Source organism: Eptatretus burgeri, chromosome 16 (assembly GCF_056783735.1).
Source record: "Eptatretus burgeri isolate ZD-2024b chromosome 16, Ebu_testis_v1, whole genome shotgun sequence".
NCBI lineage: Eukaryota > Metazoa > Chordata > Myxini > Myxiniformes > Myxinidae > Eptatretus > Eptatretus burgeri.
The window spans coordinates 14,577,351-14,596,544 of NC_140976.1; the positions used below are offsets into that span (position 1 = coordinate 14,577,351).

General features: G+C 42.0%; 2 protein-coding genes across 12 annotated transcripts in view; both read right to left on the reverse strand.

The window, feature by feature from the left end:
* Positions 1 to 5,115, reverse strand: part of LOC147010564 (uncharacterized) — a 48,068-nt gene extending 42,953 nt beyond the window's left edge. For all 9 annotated transcript variants that reach the window (XR_015052461.1, XM_085859877.1, XM_085859888.1 and 6 more), the window contains exon 1: positions 4,883 to 5,115. Coding sequence is in view for 8 of the 9 variants with exons in the window: in XM_085859877.1 (XP_085716003.1) it covers positions 4,883 to 5,051 (169 nt within the window). In the remaining variant the exon portion in view is untranslated. The remainder of the gene's footprint in view (positions 1 to 4,882) is intronic.
* Positions 5,116 to 14,099: 8,984 nt separating this feature from the next.
* LOC147010565 (uncharacterized) overlaps positions 14,100 to 19,194 on the reverse strand; it is a 124,829-nt gene continuing 119,734 nt past the window's right edge. For 2 of the 3 annotated variants that reach the window (XM_085858830.1, XM_085858829.1), the window contains exon 2: positions 14,100 to 17,647. In XM_085858830.1, the coding sequence (XP_085714956.1) occupies positions 16,116 to 17,647 (1,532 nt within the window). In that variant the 3' untranslated portion in view covers positions 14,100 to 16,115. The remainder of the gene's footprint in view (positions 17,648 to 19,194) is intronic. The other variant, XM_085858831.1, reaches the window with a different exon arrangement.

Genomic DNA, 19,194 nt, shown 5'->3' on the forward strand with positions numbered 1-19,194 from the left:
GTCGGGCAAGCTAACGGCTCAACTCGTACGAGTGCCGTCGAGGGTGTGAATACTCGGTAACTCGCCACGTGGATCTCTAGGTATTTTTTAGATTGGCAAATAACCCTGTACTATGTGGTGGAATTATTGACGATTCACGGTCCGGTAAGGGACCCGCACCCTCGGAGTTTTCCGAAAGGTACGATCTAATTTCCAGGTGTTCGGTAGAGTCGACCCTACTGCTCCACCTAGTGGTCGTGCTCATAGCCGATACCCGGCTCCGTAACAATATATTGTCGCGGCGCTGGCAGCCCAGGTTAATCCCCCCGACCCAATTTGTGGTGACGGGCTGTTAACACCGCCAGCCCAGACGGTCGAACTTCTCCCTTGAAGTCCGACAGCTGAGACTCTCGGAGATTAATGCGCGTGCGTGTGGGAAAATAGTGAAGTGCCACACCAGGACGGTACAAGGGGAGTTTATACTCGAACCCCACGACAGATACATGGATACAACTACTTAAAATGAACCCATTTAATTAAAATAGACAAATATTTACAAAGGACAATAATCAGAACAAAATAATATGTGAGGTAAACTAATGCGAAAGTCAAAATTGAGGTGTCTCGACACACAGACTTAAATACAGACAAGGGGAAACTAAATAAAAGAAAATCCCTCCTTTATTCTGGCACTTAGCTTTGTCCAGAGATGGTCTTTGTGGAACGTTGAATTGAGGCACTTCTATCTGCACACGTAGACGCGTGCAAAATGGCACCAAGTCGCTCGCCCACAATGGGAACGTTCGTCAGGCGATCCGTGAGTGGCACCAAACACCGAGGCTCAGAGTCCCCATGCAGCTGCTTTGTGCGTCGATCGTCCCCACCGACCTGCTCTTTGACACACACATGAGGCTCGGGGTCCACTCCTCATGACCCAACCAAGAACCAAAGGCCAGCGTCCTGCTTCACAATGCGAGCCAAATAGCCTCAACAAGAATACAAGAATCGTGCAGTCTTCTTCATGTGTTAAAGGAAAGCCAGCCACAAAGCCCTATTCGCACACGGCCACCCAACTACATTCTCTCTCGACTGCATGCGTCCCTCGCTCCGCACACTGACCTCATGCGTGTGCTCTCCCGATCTCTCAACTGCGACATCACCCCAAATCACCGTTTTCCTCCTCCAGGGCGTGGCTTGCTCGTACCCAACCCGGGAAGGCGGGGCATCCGCCCGCTCGCCATGTTTGGCTGGCTTCTGATGTTACACCCATGTTAGAGTTCTAGCTCGCCATGTTTGGCTGGCTTTGCTTCTTTGCTTGAATCATCAGCCTCGGGGGCGTGACCGCGTGCCGTCACCCTTGGAGGCGGGGCTTCTGCCTGCTCGGCACCTTTGACTCGCTTGTAAATGCAAAAACGTAGGAATAGGTTACAGGGGGGCAATCACATTCTGGGGGAACTTATTCTTACTCCCTATGTAATGAGCACCGCACCACCGCCCCCCCCCACATCCCCGTGTGGTGACATGTAACAATTAAGCTCACAGTTTCCCTACATCAAGATGTCCCCTCCACGTCCACAGACCAAACAACTCCATTCAATCCTAAATTTCCTATTAAATTCCTTCATCTACCCACACAACCATAACAGTATTTTTCTTTGAAGCTCATAAAGAGAAACCATATAACCTTTGTAAATCTGCAATTAAATGGTTGATATGGAATGGCAGGCCAGGCTGTGGCTGCATACCATCAGGTCTTCACCATGCATGCAGCAGTTAAATAAATTAAATGAATTCATTAGAATAATGACTTTATCCACAAAAGAGTTCCTGTTTAACGTAGAACAACCCTGGAGACATTGCAAAGTTTAATCGCCCGTGAAATAAACATTACAGATGATCCGCCACATTGCATGCATGACCTGGTACATCGGTTCACAGTCCACGCAAACGTTATAAAATGATATTTTAAAACGTTCGGTTTTCACCATATTTGCTTCGATTCCCTGTAGAGCACCTCGCAAAACCCCTGAAAACAAACCTACATCTGGCAGACGCTATGGATAAGCAGTCCCTCTCGTGGATGGGGTGCGATGTCAAGCAGTGAATACATGAAATCATATCGCTCAATGAAGCTGGTTTATTTTGGCACCTTCCTAAATTTTTTGTTCACTCAATATAATTCTCCAAACAGAAGAAAAAGATAAGTTTGATGCTTTGGAAACTTCACATTTTGTTGTGTATATATGGAGGAGAGAGGGACCATAGACTTGCTTGCTTAAAGTAAATAAGTATATTGACTGAGTTATAAGACTCGTTATTTCTTCAAATTATCGGATTTCAACACTTATTTAGTCCGGACGAGATCCGATCCTCAAAGCTGAAATAATATTTCAATTATATATTTTAATTGGTCCGTGAGAGGAGATCGTGAAAAATTGCATCATATAATGCATGAAATCACTCCAAGCTCATAATTTGAAAACTTTTGGACTTACAAAAGCGATGTACACAGCTAGTTGCAGGTATGAAGATCAGGCATTTGATGATATAAGTAAGTAAAGTGAAAAAAAAAAATTTTAGAGTGCTTTATCGTAAAGAAATCGCTGTGGCCTGTTCCAAATCAAGGCATGGTTGAGCAGGCAAAAAACACGGCGGTTTCAGAACCCAGCAAGGTTACCTAGGATACGCCTTAAGACCCCGTAGAGAGCGGTGACCGAGGATGCACCTGATAAAGGATATAATTAAATAAGATGTTAATTATCTTCAAAAGGGGTGTTTTAATTAACCAAAACACACAATTTTCACTAATGTACTTCCTTGCAGTTTCCTTAGTATGCATGTAAAGTTCCAGGCTGCTACGTTTCATGGTTTTGGAGAAATGGAGAGAACGCACACACGCACGCACGCACGCACGCACGCACGCACGCACGCACACACGCACACACACACCTCATTCCAGCGGACAATTCCCGGCTCATGAAAAAAGCGGCATCAAAATAATCATGCGAGTGGTGGTGGATGATCGGCAATGATAGGATAATGAGCTGTATGCCAGCATCAAAAGGGGGACCTTACTGTGTCAAGAAGGGAATTTAAAGTAGTTGTTTAATGACGAGAGTGTCTGGGAGGACGTTTGATTCTGATCTGAGAAAAGTAATACCAGACTTGAAAAACGGTACATAGTGCTTCTTTGCTTGATGTCCAGCAATTCAAATGACAGAACAATGATAAACCCCATAGGTTGGCAATCATGAGGAGGGAATTTTTTCCTGAAATTCCAAAACCGGGGCCAGAAAGAAAAGCGACGTCCGCCCGTACCCAGTGTCCCGGGAAGTTACGTCACTTCTTCCAAGCTCAGTCACTGTGTTTGTCTGAAGTAAAAGTCTGGTCTTTCTCATGTATGAATTTGTATGTGTTTTCGTGATTTGTGTTGCAACTCTTCCAAGAGCCTTTGACTATGTTGGGAAAAAAAAAAACTGATCAATTTGCCATGTGATGGAGGCAGCTCGGCCTGGGCTGCAGATGTTAACATGATAAGATGGAGAACAGGTGAGTCCTTATGAGGCCCCCCATCCTTGGCCAATTTTCAATCTCGAACACCAGTGGTGGGCCTCGGTGATAACAACTGCCAAACGAACATTTGGCCACCGAAATGACGATATTCGTGAGGTGCGAGACCGACAGCCTTTCCACATCTTGCGGGGTCGACCTAGTAGCCGCTTGGTCTCCATCAGGGGTGAAAGCAAACGAGGAGTTGGTCTCCCTTTCGGGGGAGCGCTTCTCCAGAAGAAAACAGTAACAGTCAACGTATTATGTGATTTTCCTTGAAAAGGTTGTTGCGGTGTGCTGGGAGCGCCGGGCGGACATACCAAAGGCCTCCTGCAGTATGCCAGCCCAGACTTACAATCAAACTGGAATGGGTGAAAACCAAGGAGCAAGATGTTTTGCCTTTGAAGATCGGGCACCATGTGATGGTGCATCGCAAGGCTATTGTCTTCAAATATTGGGCTCAAGCCTTCCCCCCTCAAGGAGCTGGTCAGCATCAGGTTCTGTTTCCCAGAACATGACACACACCTCCTCTGGTGGGTGGTGGTCAGGCCTGTCGCTTGAGACCTCACCAAAGGACGCCCTGATTACAGTGCCCGGATCTCCGAGGTGCGACGGGTTGTGCACCTGGCCCAATGGGTCAGATCCCGAAAATAGGGGGAGGGGGTCACCAGGTGCATGCTCCGCACCAATTATGTGGTTTCAGTGTCGTAAACTTACTTCATGTTAATAGCTTCGGGCTTTTAAAATCTTTAGAACTGCAGAGGATCTCGCACTGATAAACAATGCAAACGTTAGATAGCGTATGAAAATAACCTATTAGGGGGAAGAAGGGTACAGGAGTGGGTTACTGGGTGTGAACAATGGGGGTGAGGAGGAGGAGGAGGAGGAGGAGGAGGAGGAGGAGGAGGAGGAGGAGGAGGAGGAGGAGGAGATTGGGACCCTAAAATGTGCAGAGTGTTAGTGTTACCGAAACACTCTCCTTGGCCACAATCCTGGACGGGTCGCCACTCCGACACAGGATACCAGCATGCTGGCACTCATTTTGCCGACCTCGGAAGGATGACAGGCCGAGTCAACCCCACCTGGTATTAATTCAACAGCTGAGCGGGATTTGAACTCAGGATTCCAGGATCCCAAGCCCACCAAGGGAGGGTCAAACATTCCACAATATTTGCATACGTAATAATTAGACTCCTGCCCATACAAAGCATAAAGTAAATTATGTACAACACAAACCCTGCATTTAACCCACGTTGTTTTTCACTCACGTTGTCATAACAACAAACCAAATCACTGTTTTTAATTGGCTGTTTGTAGAACTTAAAACCCCAAAGCATGAGGGACGAGAACACACCGTGAGGTAGTTTGGAGGTTTCCTGAGGAAACGTGCTGTGAACATCGACGATGTTGAACCCACAGTCCACAACAGCACCACCTGGACCCTCTCTCTCCGCTCCACCACCGCCATCCGTGGGTCGTGAGGGGCTCGGATTGTGGATCGAGCTGGCTAAGTCTCGGGTCATGACTGAGAAATGCCACAAATCGTTTCAACTGTCACAAATCCATCCGCTATGTTTATTTTTTTTTCCCCTCCTTGTGAGATGCAACAACGTTTAAAATTGGTGAGGGATGTATTATATTCGCCAATACATTTTTATTGTACAAGAAGTGAGAATATATCATAAGCTCATATTTGGACCGACTACGACTCTGTCGCTAACTACACCGACATGGCAAACACGCACTGGATAACACAAAGGAATCTAGAACAGTACTCATTAGAGCACCTTCCTCTTTCGAGCTAAACACTTTACCTTCGCATTCTGCGAAAGGTTATGTTTTGGTCGGCGTGTATTTATTTATTTATTTGTAATCTTGTGATTCGTATAACTCAAAAAGTATAAAAACGAATTGGATGAAATTTGGTGGGATGATTGGTTATTAGCCAGGAAGCATTCGATTAGATTTTGGGATCGTTCGGGTCAAAGGTCAAGGTCAAGAAAAGGTCAAAATCGTCTTTTTACGATAACACGGTCAATTTTTATTCAATTTGCATGCAACTAACGCCAAAATGTTCAGAATTCAACGCCTCATCTTGTGATATGCAATATGACACAATGACGCCCATACTCTTGTTACCGGTTAGGGGTCAAAGGTCAGGGGGGTCACGACCTTGAAAAATATGCGGTTTTTGTCATAACGCGGTCAATTCTTGTCCGCTTTACATGAACCCAGCACCAAAATGTTCAGAATTTAATGCCCAATCTTGTGACACAATGACGTCATAACACATGTCACCGGTTGGGGTAAAATGTCGGGGGGGGGGGTCACGCCCTTGAAAAATATGCGGTTTTTGGCATAACTCAGTCAATTCTTATTCGATTTGCATCTGGATCCAGACCTGAAACAAAATCTAATCGGCTTGTTCTTGTCACACACACCCATCTCATCCATTTTCAATTTCAAAACACATTTATTTTCATAGTTGCCAATACAAGTACAGTAAAAAAAAAAAACGTATGAACGTAATATTTCCGGAACTTGGTGAACTCATTTCCTGAACTTGGGAACTTGGAACTTGGATGCGATCAAAATAACACATTTACAGAAACAAACTAGAGGTGGAGCACTCGGGAGAGTGCAAAACCTCCGCCGCCAATACTGCTGGGTCACTCAAGTGAACCCTTTCTCTTATTCATTAAATATGATGTCAACAGTGCTGACAGAGTTGTAGTTCTTTTCTCCAACATTTTTTTTTTGGGGGGGGGGAAATCACTTAAATATGGAAATCACTTAAAACATGTAGAAATGCAAAAAAAAGAAATCGAAATTTTGTTGAAAAAAAAGTTGCAAAAATTTTTTTTTCTCTAACAATTTTTTTTTTGGGGGGGGGAGGTTGGAAATCACTTCAAATATGTAGAAATGCAAAAAAAAATTTATTTTTCTCTAAATTTTTTGGGGGGTTGGAAATCACTTAAAACATGTAGAAATGCAAAAAAAATTTCCTCTAACAATTTTTTTTTGGGGGGGGGGGTAACAATTTTTTTGGGGGGTGGAAATCACTTAAAACATGTAGAAATGCAAAAAAAAAAATTTCCTCCAACAATTTTTTTGGGGGGGTAACAATTTTTTTGGGGGGGGTAACAATTTTTTTTGGGGGGGGTGGAAATCACTTAAAACATGTAGAAATGCAAAAAAAAAAATTCTCCAACAACTTTTTTTTTGGGGGGGGGGGAACCAAGTCCAAAATTTTATTGCATGATCCTTGGACCATACCTAACCCCCCCACCAAGTTTCGTCGAAATCCGTCAAGGATTTTTTCGTAATACTGTTCACAAACAAACAAACAAACAAAGGGGTGAAAACAGTAACCTCCGATCTTCGATGGCGGAGGTTAACAAGTCTGAAGATGACGATGGTTCACGAGCGGTATTTGACGATGTAGATTGTTTCAGAAGTCAAGGATGAGACAATGTGTTATAATTTTTGACCAAGTTATAAAAATGATCAACATGATGTGGTGCGAGTGACAGGTTATTAGCTGCAAAATGTCGAAAACCCGGTTTCGTTCAACAACTTAAAAAATTTGACCTTTGCGTAACCTTTAAAGGTCCCAAAACAATGTTGTGGACATTAAAAAATAAGGAAACAGGATACGTGCTATAGCTTATTGGAGTTAGTTCGTCAAAGAAGGTCGAAAACCCGGTTCAATTCCCACAACTTTGAAAATTTGACATTTGTGGCCTTTAAAGGTCAAAGGTCAAGGATTATGACCTTTGGTGCAAAACTCCCTCCGGAACATTCTAGAAACAAAATAACGTCATATTGGCTATCAATGTTTTGGCGGTTGTATGATTTTTATGTCAAAATTCGCAATTTTCTAAGTTTTTGACCTTGTGACCTTGACCTTGGGACGAAAATGAAAAATCGGACAACGACAAGTTTTCGATAATTCATTTTGCTATTCAAATACCGAAGAATCCATTCCATTCAGTCAATTCCCTCGGAGAAGATAGATTTTTAATCCGACTACCCCCTAAAAATGGTTATTTTTTTGGGTGTGGCTCCGCTCACAATGGGCGTAGCCACGCCCACATCCAGGAAAACACAACTAAACATTGATATTGAACACATAACCAAGTTTAATCAAGATCGGATCAAAGTCCACGGAGTTATGCTCTGGACAGACAGACACACAGAGAAGCCGGTAGGCGGACATGGGTAGTCGACTACCCAATACAACCTGACTCAATGGGCCCGTTCGATGGGGAATGACTTGAGGATTAAGCACAAGAAAATTCATGATTCTCGCTTCAAGGGTTAATGCTGCAGATTGTTTTTTCGTTAAAATACCCCCACATTTTGAGGTTTTTTGGCCGTTGTGAGGCAACGGAGGGGTCCATAGCAACGGTTCTTTCTCACACATAACTAGGACATACCATAAACCTACCATACCAGTTTCATGTATATCTGACTCATAGTCTCTGAGCTATAACGAACTTCGTTTTTTTATTGTTTTCGACCAGGGTTCATTCAAAGTCTATCTTCTCCGACAGTTTTCATTGGATCTGGCTGGAAATTTTTGACAATATGGCTGAATGTACTGCCCACAGTTGCTCGTGGCCCGATTTTTGATTTTCGAAAAAATTAATTTTTTAAGATTTTTCAAAAATTTCAAAGTCCCGTTGCTCGGCAACGGTGGTGTCCATAGCAACGGTTCTCATTTGCACACAACTAGGTCATGGTATGAACCTACCAACCAAGTTTCATCGAAATCGCCATTGTATTAACTGAAATCGCCATTTTAAATAAGTTGTTTTATTTTATGTTCTTTTTAGGTCATCTCTTCGAGCATGACCTAATAATATTGGTGTTGAGAGGAGAGGTGACGATCCGTCCGTCCGTCCGTCCACAATGAAGTTGAAGCGGGAGATCTGGTCATTAGTGATCCTGATAGAGGTCGATGAGACGTACACGATGGTATGACTTTCAAGGTCACCGATGGTCAAGGTCAAGGTCACGAGGCCTTTGAAGATGCGAAAATGACTATTTTCAGATTCCATCTCCTCTGCCATTTCTCAAGCAATCTTGAATTTGATTGTAGCAAATGAATCGATGGGACAATATCTAAATTTTGATTGGGCCGGATTTTCGATATTCGCTTTCGTGTCACGTGACTTGAAAGTTGGCAAAAAATGCGAAAATGACGATTTTCAAAATCTATCTCCTCCTACATTTCTCAAGCAATCTTGAGTTTTATTGTGGCATATGAATCTATGGGACAATGTTTAAATTTTGTTGGGACGGATTTTCGATATTCGCTTTCACGTCACGTGACTTCAAAGTTTGCAAAAACTGCCCTATCTTCAGGAGGCTATATATTTTCTCACAGAGATGACCGTCACTCCCGCACGGGGGTAATTTTTTTATGTTCTTCTTTTATGTTCCATTTTAAATGTTCAAGTTGTTACTTTTCTTCCAAGAGCTTCAATTGAGAAAAAATATTTTGAAAAATTACCCCCGTGCGGGAGTCACGGTCATCTCTGCGAGAAAACATATATAGCCTCCTGAAGGTAGGGCAGTTTTTGCAAACTTTGAAGTCACATGACGCGAAAACGAAAGCGAATATCGAAAATCCGGCCCGACAAAATTTAGACATTGTCCCATAGATTCATATGCCACAATCAAATCCAAGATCGCTTGAGAAATGTAGGAGGAGATAGATTTTGAAAATCGTCATTTTCGCAACTTCAAAGGCCTCGTGACCTTGACCTTCGGTGACCTTGAAAGCCATACCATCGTGTACGTCTCATTGACCTCTATCAGGATCACCAATGACCAGATCTCCCGCTTCAACTTCATTGTGAACGGACGGATGGACGGATCGTCACCTCTCCTCTCAACACCAATATTATTAGGTCATGCTCGAAGAGATGACCTAAAAAGGAATGTATAGATTTTGTACAATGTGCTTGTGAATACATTTTAAAGGTGTTGTCAGGCAAATTGTTCAAATATTATATTACCTTGTGATGTAGACACAGAATGTAAGCTTCAGATTCAACATTCAATACCTCATTTAAACCTGCAAGGAGAAAGTGGCAACTTTTATCAGTGGCAAAGATGCATCTCATCCCATATCTAAACTACCGGAGTGGGGGAGGGGGGGTGGGGAGGAGACAGAATTGCTTTAGCTGTGAAGAATGTGATCACCTGTGTGGCCGATTAGTCCCAGTTTATAATTATGACACCACATTTCACTAAAACTGATGTTATGCTGCAGCACAACATCATTTGGATGGGCACATCGAGCTGGTTGTCTCGTTATTAACGTGGGCATTATAGATTAGGAAATGAACAACAGTAATGTTTGTAAAGAGCAAACAACTGTGTTCTGGTATCCTGATAACATTTTAATTCTTACTGAATCTACAGTGGGGTGACTGCATTTGCAGCACAGCTACTCCCCCAAAACATGAAACTAGCAGGCAAATTTCACAGCAGAAAAGATGCAGCCAACAGCCAAGTACTGTAAATTAAAAATCATATCCAGAAGATTGGTTTCATTTTCTGCTGGAAACAAAGGAACAAACAAAGCAAATTACATTGCCTTTAAGATTGGAATATAGATTCCTAAAAACGAGAAGTGTCCCTATGTCATGCGAAGAAGAAGGACCTTGAACTCAAATGCAGTGGTTCTTGTCATCTATACCAATAAATGTCAGTATGTGTCCGTCTGTCAGTCAGTCCATTCGTCCGTCACCCAATCTCCTCCATAACTCCAAAACCATGAAATCTAGTGGCCCCAAACTTTGCATGCATACTCAGGGGAACTCCAAGGTAGTGCATGAATGAGAATTGGGTGTTTGGGTTAACGTAAACAAACCTTTTGAAGATAATTACGCCTTATTTAATTATATCCTTTATCAAGGCGCTATCATTGGTCACCTCACTATCACTAGTTTAGGTCTCAAGTCGCCATTTTTTTTGTCTGCTCAACAGTGCATAGACTTGGAACAAGCCGCAACGATTTCTGAATGATAATTTTTATTTATTTTCACTTTCCTCACTTATATCATCGATTGCCTAAACATCAGACCTACAATTCGCTGGATACATTGAAATGCTTATAAATGCCCGGAGACACCAGCATCCGTGGCTTTATTTCATTTCCGCACATGCCATAACCTCTCAAATCTCTTAATCTCAGCTGAATTTCAAAATGTAAACTTCTTTATTGACTCCCTAAATAGTTCTGACTGCTAAAAAAGGGTTCATTTGTCCAATTCGGGCATTGCTTGGGTGTCTATGGAAGGCGTTTAATATGACAGATCAACGATCACTAGTTCCCTTACCAACCATTTTGTTGGAGTGCTTGCTTGAGTACTTAAGCCACTTGGCGAGCGCTCACCAAGCTCCTTGGTGTTCATTTCAAACCCACAATACAACTCGTGTATGTAAGACCCGTCGCTTCGCTGATGTGAATACCAGTCTTGAATTGAGACTCACCACTATTATCAGTGAAGAAGAAGATGGAGGAGGAAGAGTTTTTGTTTTAATGGATATTGAAAGTGGCCCATCTATCCTCATCTTACTCAACTATATCACACTCTTTGCAGATTGATAAAAAGATGGCAATCAGAGCATGTGTAAGGGGTACCATTTTTGCTTGCTTCATGGTATCCCCTATAAGACAAATGTTGCCATCCGGATGCATGCAGACAGGGACGGACGGATGCAGGCACAGAGAGACCGACCTCCTTTATATTATAGAGATGGCGATACAAGGCAAAAGTACCTATGCTTTCAATCTGAATTCACATCGATTGGACGTACGTTTCAGGCCCCATGCCGCCTGTGTTTAACCCCACACGCATTAGGAGGTTCCTCGCCCGCTGAAATTGTGCAATTTTATTTTTATAGGACATCACTTTGTTTAACCTTTTTGTGCGATCTGCTTTCATTCTCCACCCATCACTTCGACATCAATACATATAAAACTAGAAGGGCACTCGGTAGATCCACGAGAACATATCTGGCCCAATACATTTTTTAAATATCATGCTGTATATCGTTTTTGGCCCCATCTCTCACTGGTGAAGAATCACTTTAAAAATTAAATTACTCTCGTATGCAGATCCAGATTTGGATCTTCACCAAAATTGAATCAATTCTACCTTGTCAAACACCCAACGTGTCCACCAAGTTGCATCCAAATCTGTCCACAACTTTTTGAGATATCGTATTACATATCATCTTTGTTTTGGCCCCATCTCTCAATGGTGAAGAATCACTTTAAAAATTATAGTAGTCGGATCCGGATCCGGATCTTCAACAAAATCTAATCAGTTCATCCTTGTCACACACCGAACCTGCCCACAAAAAAAAAATCATCCGTATGATCCGCATCGTGATTTGGCACATGTTTTACGCCGGATGCCCTTCCTGACGCAACCCTGGTCGCCTCTTACAACACAGGGATATGGTACACCAATTTTAACCAGGGTATACACCGGCCCAGTATACTGGTACTCATTTCGCCGACCTCGGAAGGATGACAGGCTGAGTCAACCCCCTGGTGTATTAATTCAGTGGCCCAACAGGGCTTGAACTCGGGACCTTTTGGATCCCAAGCCGCTGCCCTAACCACTGCGCCAACACCAGGCTCTATTAAGTTCTCCGTGGCTTGATATATTTTTGAATTTAATTTCTCTAATTTTCCTCTTGAATTCCTCGTTTAAAGAACTCTATTTAAAGGGAAATTTTTGTGTTTGTCATTTTAATGTAATTTGTGTGTAGAGTTGTTGCTATCGTGTGTATGTGTATGTGTCGTTGGTTGTCATCTCCATAGGTGGGTTTCAGGAGGTGGAACGGAGCCCTCTGAGGTCCTAAAGTAGCCACCTTTGTGTGTGTATATTGTTGCGGCCGGGGGTTGGGGTGAAAAGACGACTAGGGGGGGAAGCTATCTTGGGTTCCCACCAGACTCCCCAGAATCACAGGCCGTCGCACACGGATAACTCCGTGACACGGCGAGTCGCGAACTGACCGTGAACTCCAATAACTCAAACACGTCACCGAGGATCTTCCGTCTAAATCGGTTATCTAATTACAATCACGTGACCTAATTACCGGGGGACACGCCCTTGGTACGCCTTGTCCAAACCGAGTCAGATGCAGCCGAGCGACACTGCCAAGGACGTACCAGCTAGAAGAACGGATCGTTGGGTATAAATTCCCGGCTATGCTAGGATACGGACGATGCTGGGTCAATGAAAGAAAAGACAAAAACGAGCTGGGAACATTTCTACATAATCATTTAATACAGGCAGGCGAGGAAAAATATGTGGCACAATTAATAGAGTTTATTGTTGTGTGCAAGCAGAGACAAAAAGAAATGTGTGGTGAGTCAACAAAACAAGCAACTTACTAAAGCAGACAGAGCAGACCTATCCTGGTATAATCCTTCTACACTCTTAACTTAAGTGAGGACAGGCACCATGACACACACACACACACACACACACACACACACACACACACACACACACACACACACACACAGTCCTCAACACTCCTCCCAACTCTGTCCCCCTCTCTGCCCTCCCTCCCACAACCCCTGTCATCCCCTCCCCTTTTCTTCTTCAAGTTCTCAACTGCCCCAAACCCAAAGTACTCAATCCCCCTCCCAACCCCAAGACCTCAATCCACCCCCTTCCAAACATCTCAATCTCCCTCTTCCAACTCCATGCACCCCCACCCCAACTCTCTATCCTCCCTTCCCCATTTCTTCCCGTTCTTAGCAACATTACACAAACATACGCAGGTAACTTTGGCGCATGAAGCCAATCGGCCTATCATACCTGCGTTGATCCTATCCCGTTTGCTAACAACATTAAAAGTAAATAAAGATGGAATGTTACATTCACAATCACTTCCACATTTCTTCCATTGCCCTTACTATAATTCACAGACCGGTGTTTGTGTGTGTGTGTTTGTTTGTCACAGACTCCTCCTACATTTGTGGGCCAATTTCATCCAGACTTGCTATGTATGATCAGCATGACCCCAGTTAATGTATCGGGATGTTTTTATCTTTGCCAGTGATCTTGGAGAGGGGGGGGGGTGGTAGCGAGGTGCAAATTCTCGATGTAAATGTGTATCGTGTAGTGCCTCCTCCAGGTGAGGGAGGGTATAACAAGTCTCCACCACTTGCAGTACAGTATTCCTGTCCCCGCGTTTACCAGTGCAGTGAAGTGTTTTGAATTACAAGCACGAGGTGTGTTTTTGCTTCATGCACATAACCTGGGGGGTTTTTTTAACCATACAGAGCTGTCAATTGTCTATACACCACCCAATTAAAGGTATGCAACAGAAGAACATGTTGCATGGTTGGAACAAGATCACCCACAGCACAGGTACTCTGCCAGTACATATAAAGGAAAAAGAGCAATTTTGAACCTGAATGCAATGTGATGCTGACTGACGTCATAATTTCTTTTTTGAACTCTTACAATGATCAGTCTGTTAGCACAGCAATTACTATACCAATGAACAGACTTCTCCAAGAACGGTTCAAGGTTGACGTGGACTTTTTATTGTAGAACATTCAAAAATCATATTTCATGAGGAAATTGTGCACAACACAATTACTGATTACCCAGAGAAGGTTCCACAGGAAATTACATCAATGCGAGCAAAAACGTCCTTGATAAAACCAAGATAGCAGCCTACATAGCCATGTGCTGTGGAGCAGAGGTGCATCATTAAGCTACTTGTGAAGGAGAACACCAAAATGTCTGCAAAATTTCATGATACACGACTGCCATGAAATTGTGTTTACATGGTGCAGTGAGTTCGAATGTGACCATGAATTATCCGTTTTTGAACTCGTATAATAATGATGTTTATTGTCCACAGAAAATGGAAAATTGTACTGTCAACCAAGGTATTTTAAGCAGGTGAGTGATTTTGAGCAACCCCATGCAAACAACCAAATGTTGTCATTCAAGAAATGAGTGGAACAGGTAATTAAGGATAATTGCCTGATTACTATCAATGAAATCCCAAAAGAATTGGAAGGGGTGTTGGAAATGTTGAAAAAATTAACTAAACCATTTTTACTTCGAATTCAACAAGCTTTGTACAAGGCCGGCACCAAAAGACATGCTGGGTTACCCCATCAAGTACATCATATTTAGACTTCAGTAAACCAACAAGAAGACTGATGTTTAAAGCTGCAGAAAATATTAACCTGGGAGTCCACAATGGCAATGACAGGCCAAATGACATAGTTTCCTTGCTTGAGGTCAGTTTCTTGATTTTCAGACGTACAAACACACATACATACAGAGAACTGCTTGGCAGAGGGGGTTTGTGCCCATGACCTGACCAATGGTAAACCCAGCCAATTCCCCCAGCACATATGCAAGATTTGGTGGAGATTTGGATCAAAATCTCACACACACACACACACACACACACACCATTCTCGGCTGGCATATCAAGAGTTACTTATCAACATTGGAGACCAAGGCATTGAACATCACTCCCCAGAATCTGTGGCACAGATCCTGCTACTTTGACATCGCAAACAAGTTAGCAGACTATCAACCTTTGCCATTCTCTTGTCTAGTCCTGATATTCTTGTTATTTTATTCTTCTGTTACTCGCCTAACCTTCAAAGGTGCATGCATCCTCACAACAATATGCATCCTCTCTTACATCCTTTCTGCTCTGCCTCTAAAGCTCCTTGTTGAGTGAGGTGGTCATGAACTGCATTGGTGATGATACCTGTTAAAAGTTTCTATGTTGTTGGTGGGAATGTTGCTAGTCTAAATTTGTTGGGTCGATGGGTTTCTTCAGATTTTGGGACGAGTTCATTCAGTGCTCGAGCGTAGTGAGGGTGAAGAGCATGTCATTGCTTCAGCCAGAAGCTTGGAATTCCATCCGGGCCTGGGCATTTGAAATTCAACGTTTTGTAAGATGTTTTCTAGTTTTCTCTTCATCAGTTATCATTGGGTGCATTTCCTGCAGCTGTTGCTTTTTATTTTCCAAGTGTCGTATCAAATCTGCTTCCATGTTGTGTTCTTTTTCATCTTCAAATATACCTTTGCAGAATGTTTCCATGTCCTCCTTTTGAGGGAGAGTTGTCACATTTTGTGTCCGTTTCCCGAGCTCTCGGTATAACTTTTTTGGGTTATTTTCAAACTTTATTTTGATTTCTTCTTTTGTTGGCCTCTGCATAGTTTATTTATTTTCCCTGCTATCTGTTGTACTTGGAGTTCATTATGGGCAGCAAAATGGTTCTAGTCCATTGTTTTCTATGTTGTATTTCTTTTTTATTCATCTAATTCTTTTCATGAGTTTTGGACTTCTGTTCCCCTTCTTAAATTGCTCCATTTGTCCCGTTTCCACCCTCACTCGGTCTCTCTGCTTTTCAAGTCTGTTTCCATGGTGGTATTTTGTTTTTGGTCAGATTATCTCTATTTTTTGTGTCGTTGTTTGCCTGATATCTTCTCTTGGAATACAGTGTTGCTGCAAAACTCACATCATTAATTTCTCTCAGATTAGCTGATTGAGGTAACATTTTAATGACTGTTCGGTTTATTCTCCTTACTCGGTGGAGATGTGGTTGTATATTCGGTGGAGATGAGGTTTCTTTTCTCAGTGGAGATGTGGTTGTTTATCTGGTGGAGCTGAGGTTTCTCACCGGCATGTATTCGTTGATGTTTATGTAAATTTGATGATTGATTAAATACCTTGGAGCACACGGAACACTTGTAGGGTTTCTCCCCGGTATGGATTTTTTGATGACGATATAAATTTGTTGCATGGGTAAATGCCTTGGAACACACAGAACACTTGAAAATTTTCTCCCCTGTATGTGTTCGTTCATGTTGATGTAAATGTGTTGAATTAACAAATCCTTTATTACATACAGAACACTTGTAAGGTTTAACCCCGGTGTGTATTCGTTCATGTTGAATTATAGCTGCTAATTGAGCAAATGCCTTGGTACACATAGAACACTTGTAGGGTTTCTCCCCAGTATGTGTTCGTTCATGTTGATGTAAATGTGATGCATTAAAAAATGCTTTGATACATACAGAACACTTGTAAGGTTTAACCCCGGTGTGTATTCGTTTATGTTGATGTATAGATGCCAAGTGAGAAAATGCCTTGTTACACGTAGAACACTTGTAGGGTTTCTCCCCGGTGTGTATTCGTTCATGTTGATGCACAGCTGCTAAATGAGCAAATGCCTTGGTACACATAGAACACTTGTAGGGTTTCTCCCCGGTATGTGTTCGTTCATGTTTACGTAAATGTGATGAATTAGCAAATGCTTTGTTACATACAGAACACTTGTTCTCACCTGTATGTATTTGTTGATGATATAAACATGATGAACTGGTATATGCTTTGTTACACATAGAACACTTGTCTGGTTTCACCCCGGTATGTGTCCATTCATGTCGATGTAAATGTGATGAATTAGCAAATGCTTTGTTACATACAGAACACTTGTAAGGTTTAACCCCTGTGTGTATTCGTTCATGTTGAAGTGCAGCTCCTAATTGAGAAAATGCCTTGGTACACATAGAACACTTGTAGGGTTTCTCCCCGGTATGTATTCGTTCATGCTGACGTAACTGCGATGAACTAAAAAATGCTTTGACACATACAAAGCACTTGTAAGGTTTAACCCCGGTGTGTGTTCGTTTATGTTGACGCATCGATCTTAAGTAAGAAAATGTCTTGTTACATGTAGAACACTTGAAGGGTTTCTCCCCAGTATGTATTCGTTCATGTTGATGTAAATGTGATGAATTAGAAAAGGCTTCGTTACATACAGAACACTTGTTCTCACCTGTATGTATTTGTTGATGACGATATAAACATGATGAACTGGTATATGCCTTGTTACACATGAAACAATTGTAGGATTTCTTGTTTATTTGGATTTCCTCGATCATGCTGAAACAACTTTTGTAGTTGTCGGAAGACACGCTGCTCGATTTGTCTTTGTCCTGCGAAGAAGGCATTTGCTGATTGAAATGATCTTCAGTGTCGAACAACTGAGCAGAGTTGGTAAAAGAAACTATTTTCATTTCTTTCTCTGCAAAGACAATGACACACAAAACTAATTAGATATCTGAGATAACAAAACGATCGCCAAAGGAAAGCCTCCCCCAGGCCTGAGATCCACTGATGTCCATATTTTTTTCGGATCATCATATGACCTTGACCATTACCATTTAGGGATAGAGTACAAATTAAGAAAATGTGTGCCCTTCTACAATCTGTACATAAAATTCAACATCATGAAAATCAGAGGAAAACTATTCAAACTATGATCAAAAAGGTATTTTTACCCTCGACGAAGGAGAGGCTATTACGTTTGGGTCCCTTTGTTTGCTTGTCGACACAGAACTTTCGTGTTTTTCTCCGCAACCACTGGTTATATCGAGACTAAATTTTCACGACTCGAGACTATTCTTGTGGAATGATTTAATGATAATTCTCACGTCATAGGTCACTTGGTGTGGCAGCCATATTGGAAAAACAGAAAAACTTTGGATATCTGTATCTATGAAACTGCACCAAGGAAAAAAAGTTAAAACTTGGCGCACAGCAAGTACTCCTCATGGGGAATAAGTGGGATTTCTATTACATCATTGGCACCTTCGTTTTGATGTCATAATTGCATATGTACAATGCTCCATCTGATCAGTATGAAAAATTTTGAGGGTGATCAAGGGAGAAAATGGTCCACAGAAAAAAAATTGATGACGTTATCGGTCACGTGATTCGGCAGCCATATTGTTTAAAAAAATAATAATAATAAAAAAAACCTTCAAAATCTGTGAAGTGGCTGAACAGATCAAATCGAAACTTTACAGGTATGACCACCTATCCATGAAGAACAAAAGATTCACACATGTATGTGACATCAGAGGTCACATGGTTTGGCAGCTATATTGGATTTATCCAAAAACCGATAAAAAAAATATCCAGAACGGTTGGACAGATCGAGGGAAAACTTCACAAAAATGCTCCCCAAGCCTTGGGTGTACAAATTTGTTCAGCAATAATTGATAGGTCACATGGTTTGGCAGCCATATTAGATTGAAGAAAAATATTAAATAATGTTTTCTCTAGAATCGCTTAATCAATCGACATGAATCTTCATAATTATAATGTAGTAATGATGGGGAATACACGTTTTAAATTTCACCTTGATCGGACATATGGTCTGGCAGCCAGAATTATTTTATATTTTGATCTACGTTGTTATTTATTTATTTTTAATGTTTTTTTTTAATAAGGCTCACTTGGCTGTTCCTGGATATGTTTGAGGGTAGAGGAGTAGCAGCTGAAATGTGAATCTTATCCAGGTTCCTCCTGATGACTCCATATTTTCTTTTTGCTTGTTTGGGTTCTTTCTGATGATTCTAATGCAAGACTGTACCTATTTGGTCTTCCATTGGATTTGAATTCAATTAATTTTAATCCCATCCTAAATTCAATTGAATAATAATGAAAAACGTCATGGGTCATGGTCAGGTGTCCAATCAAATCGGGACGTCTTGGTTCCTGGTCATCACTGCCGGCAGTTATAAAGTGGCAGTTCTAATTATGTCTCTTATTAATTACGTAACACAC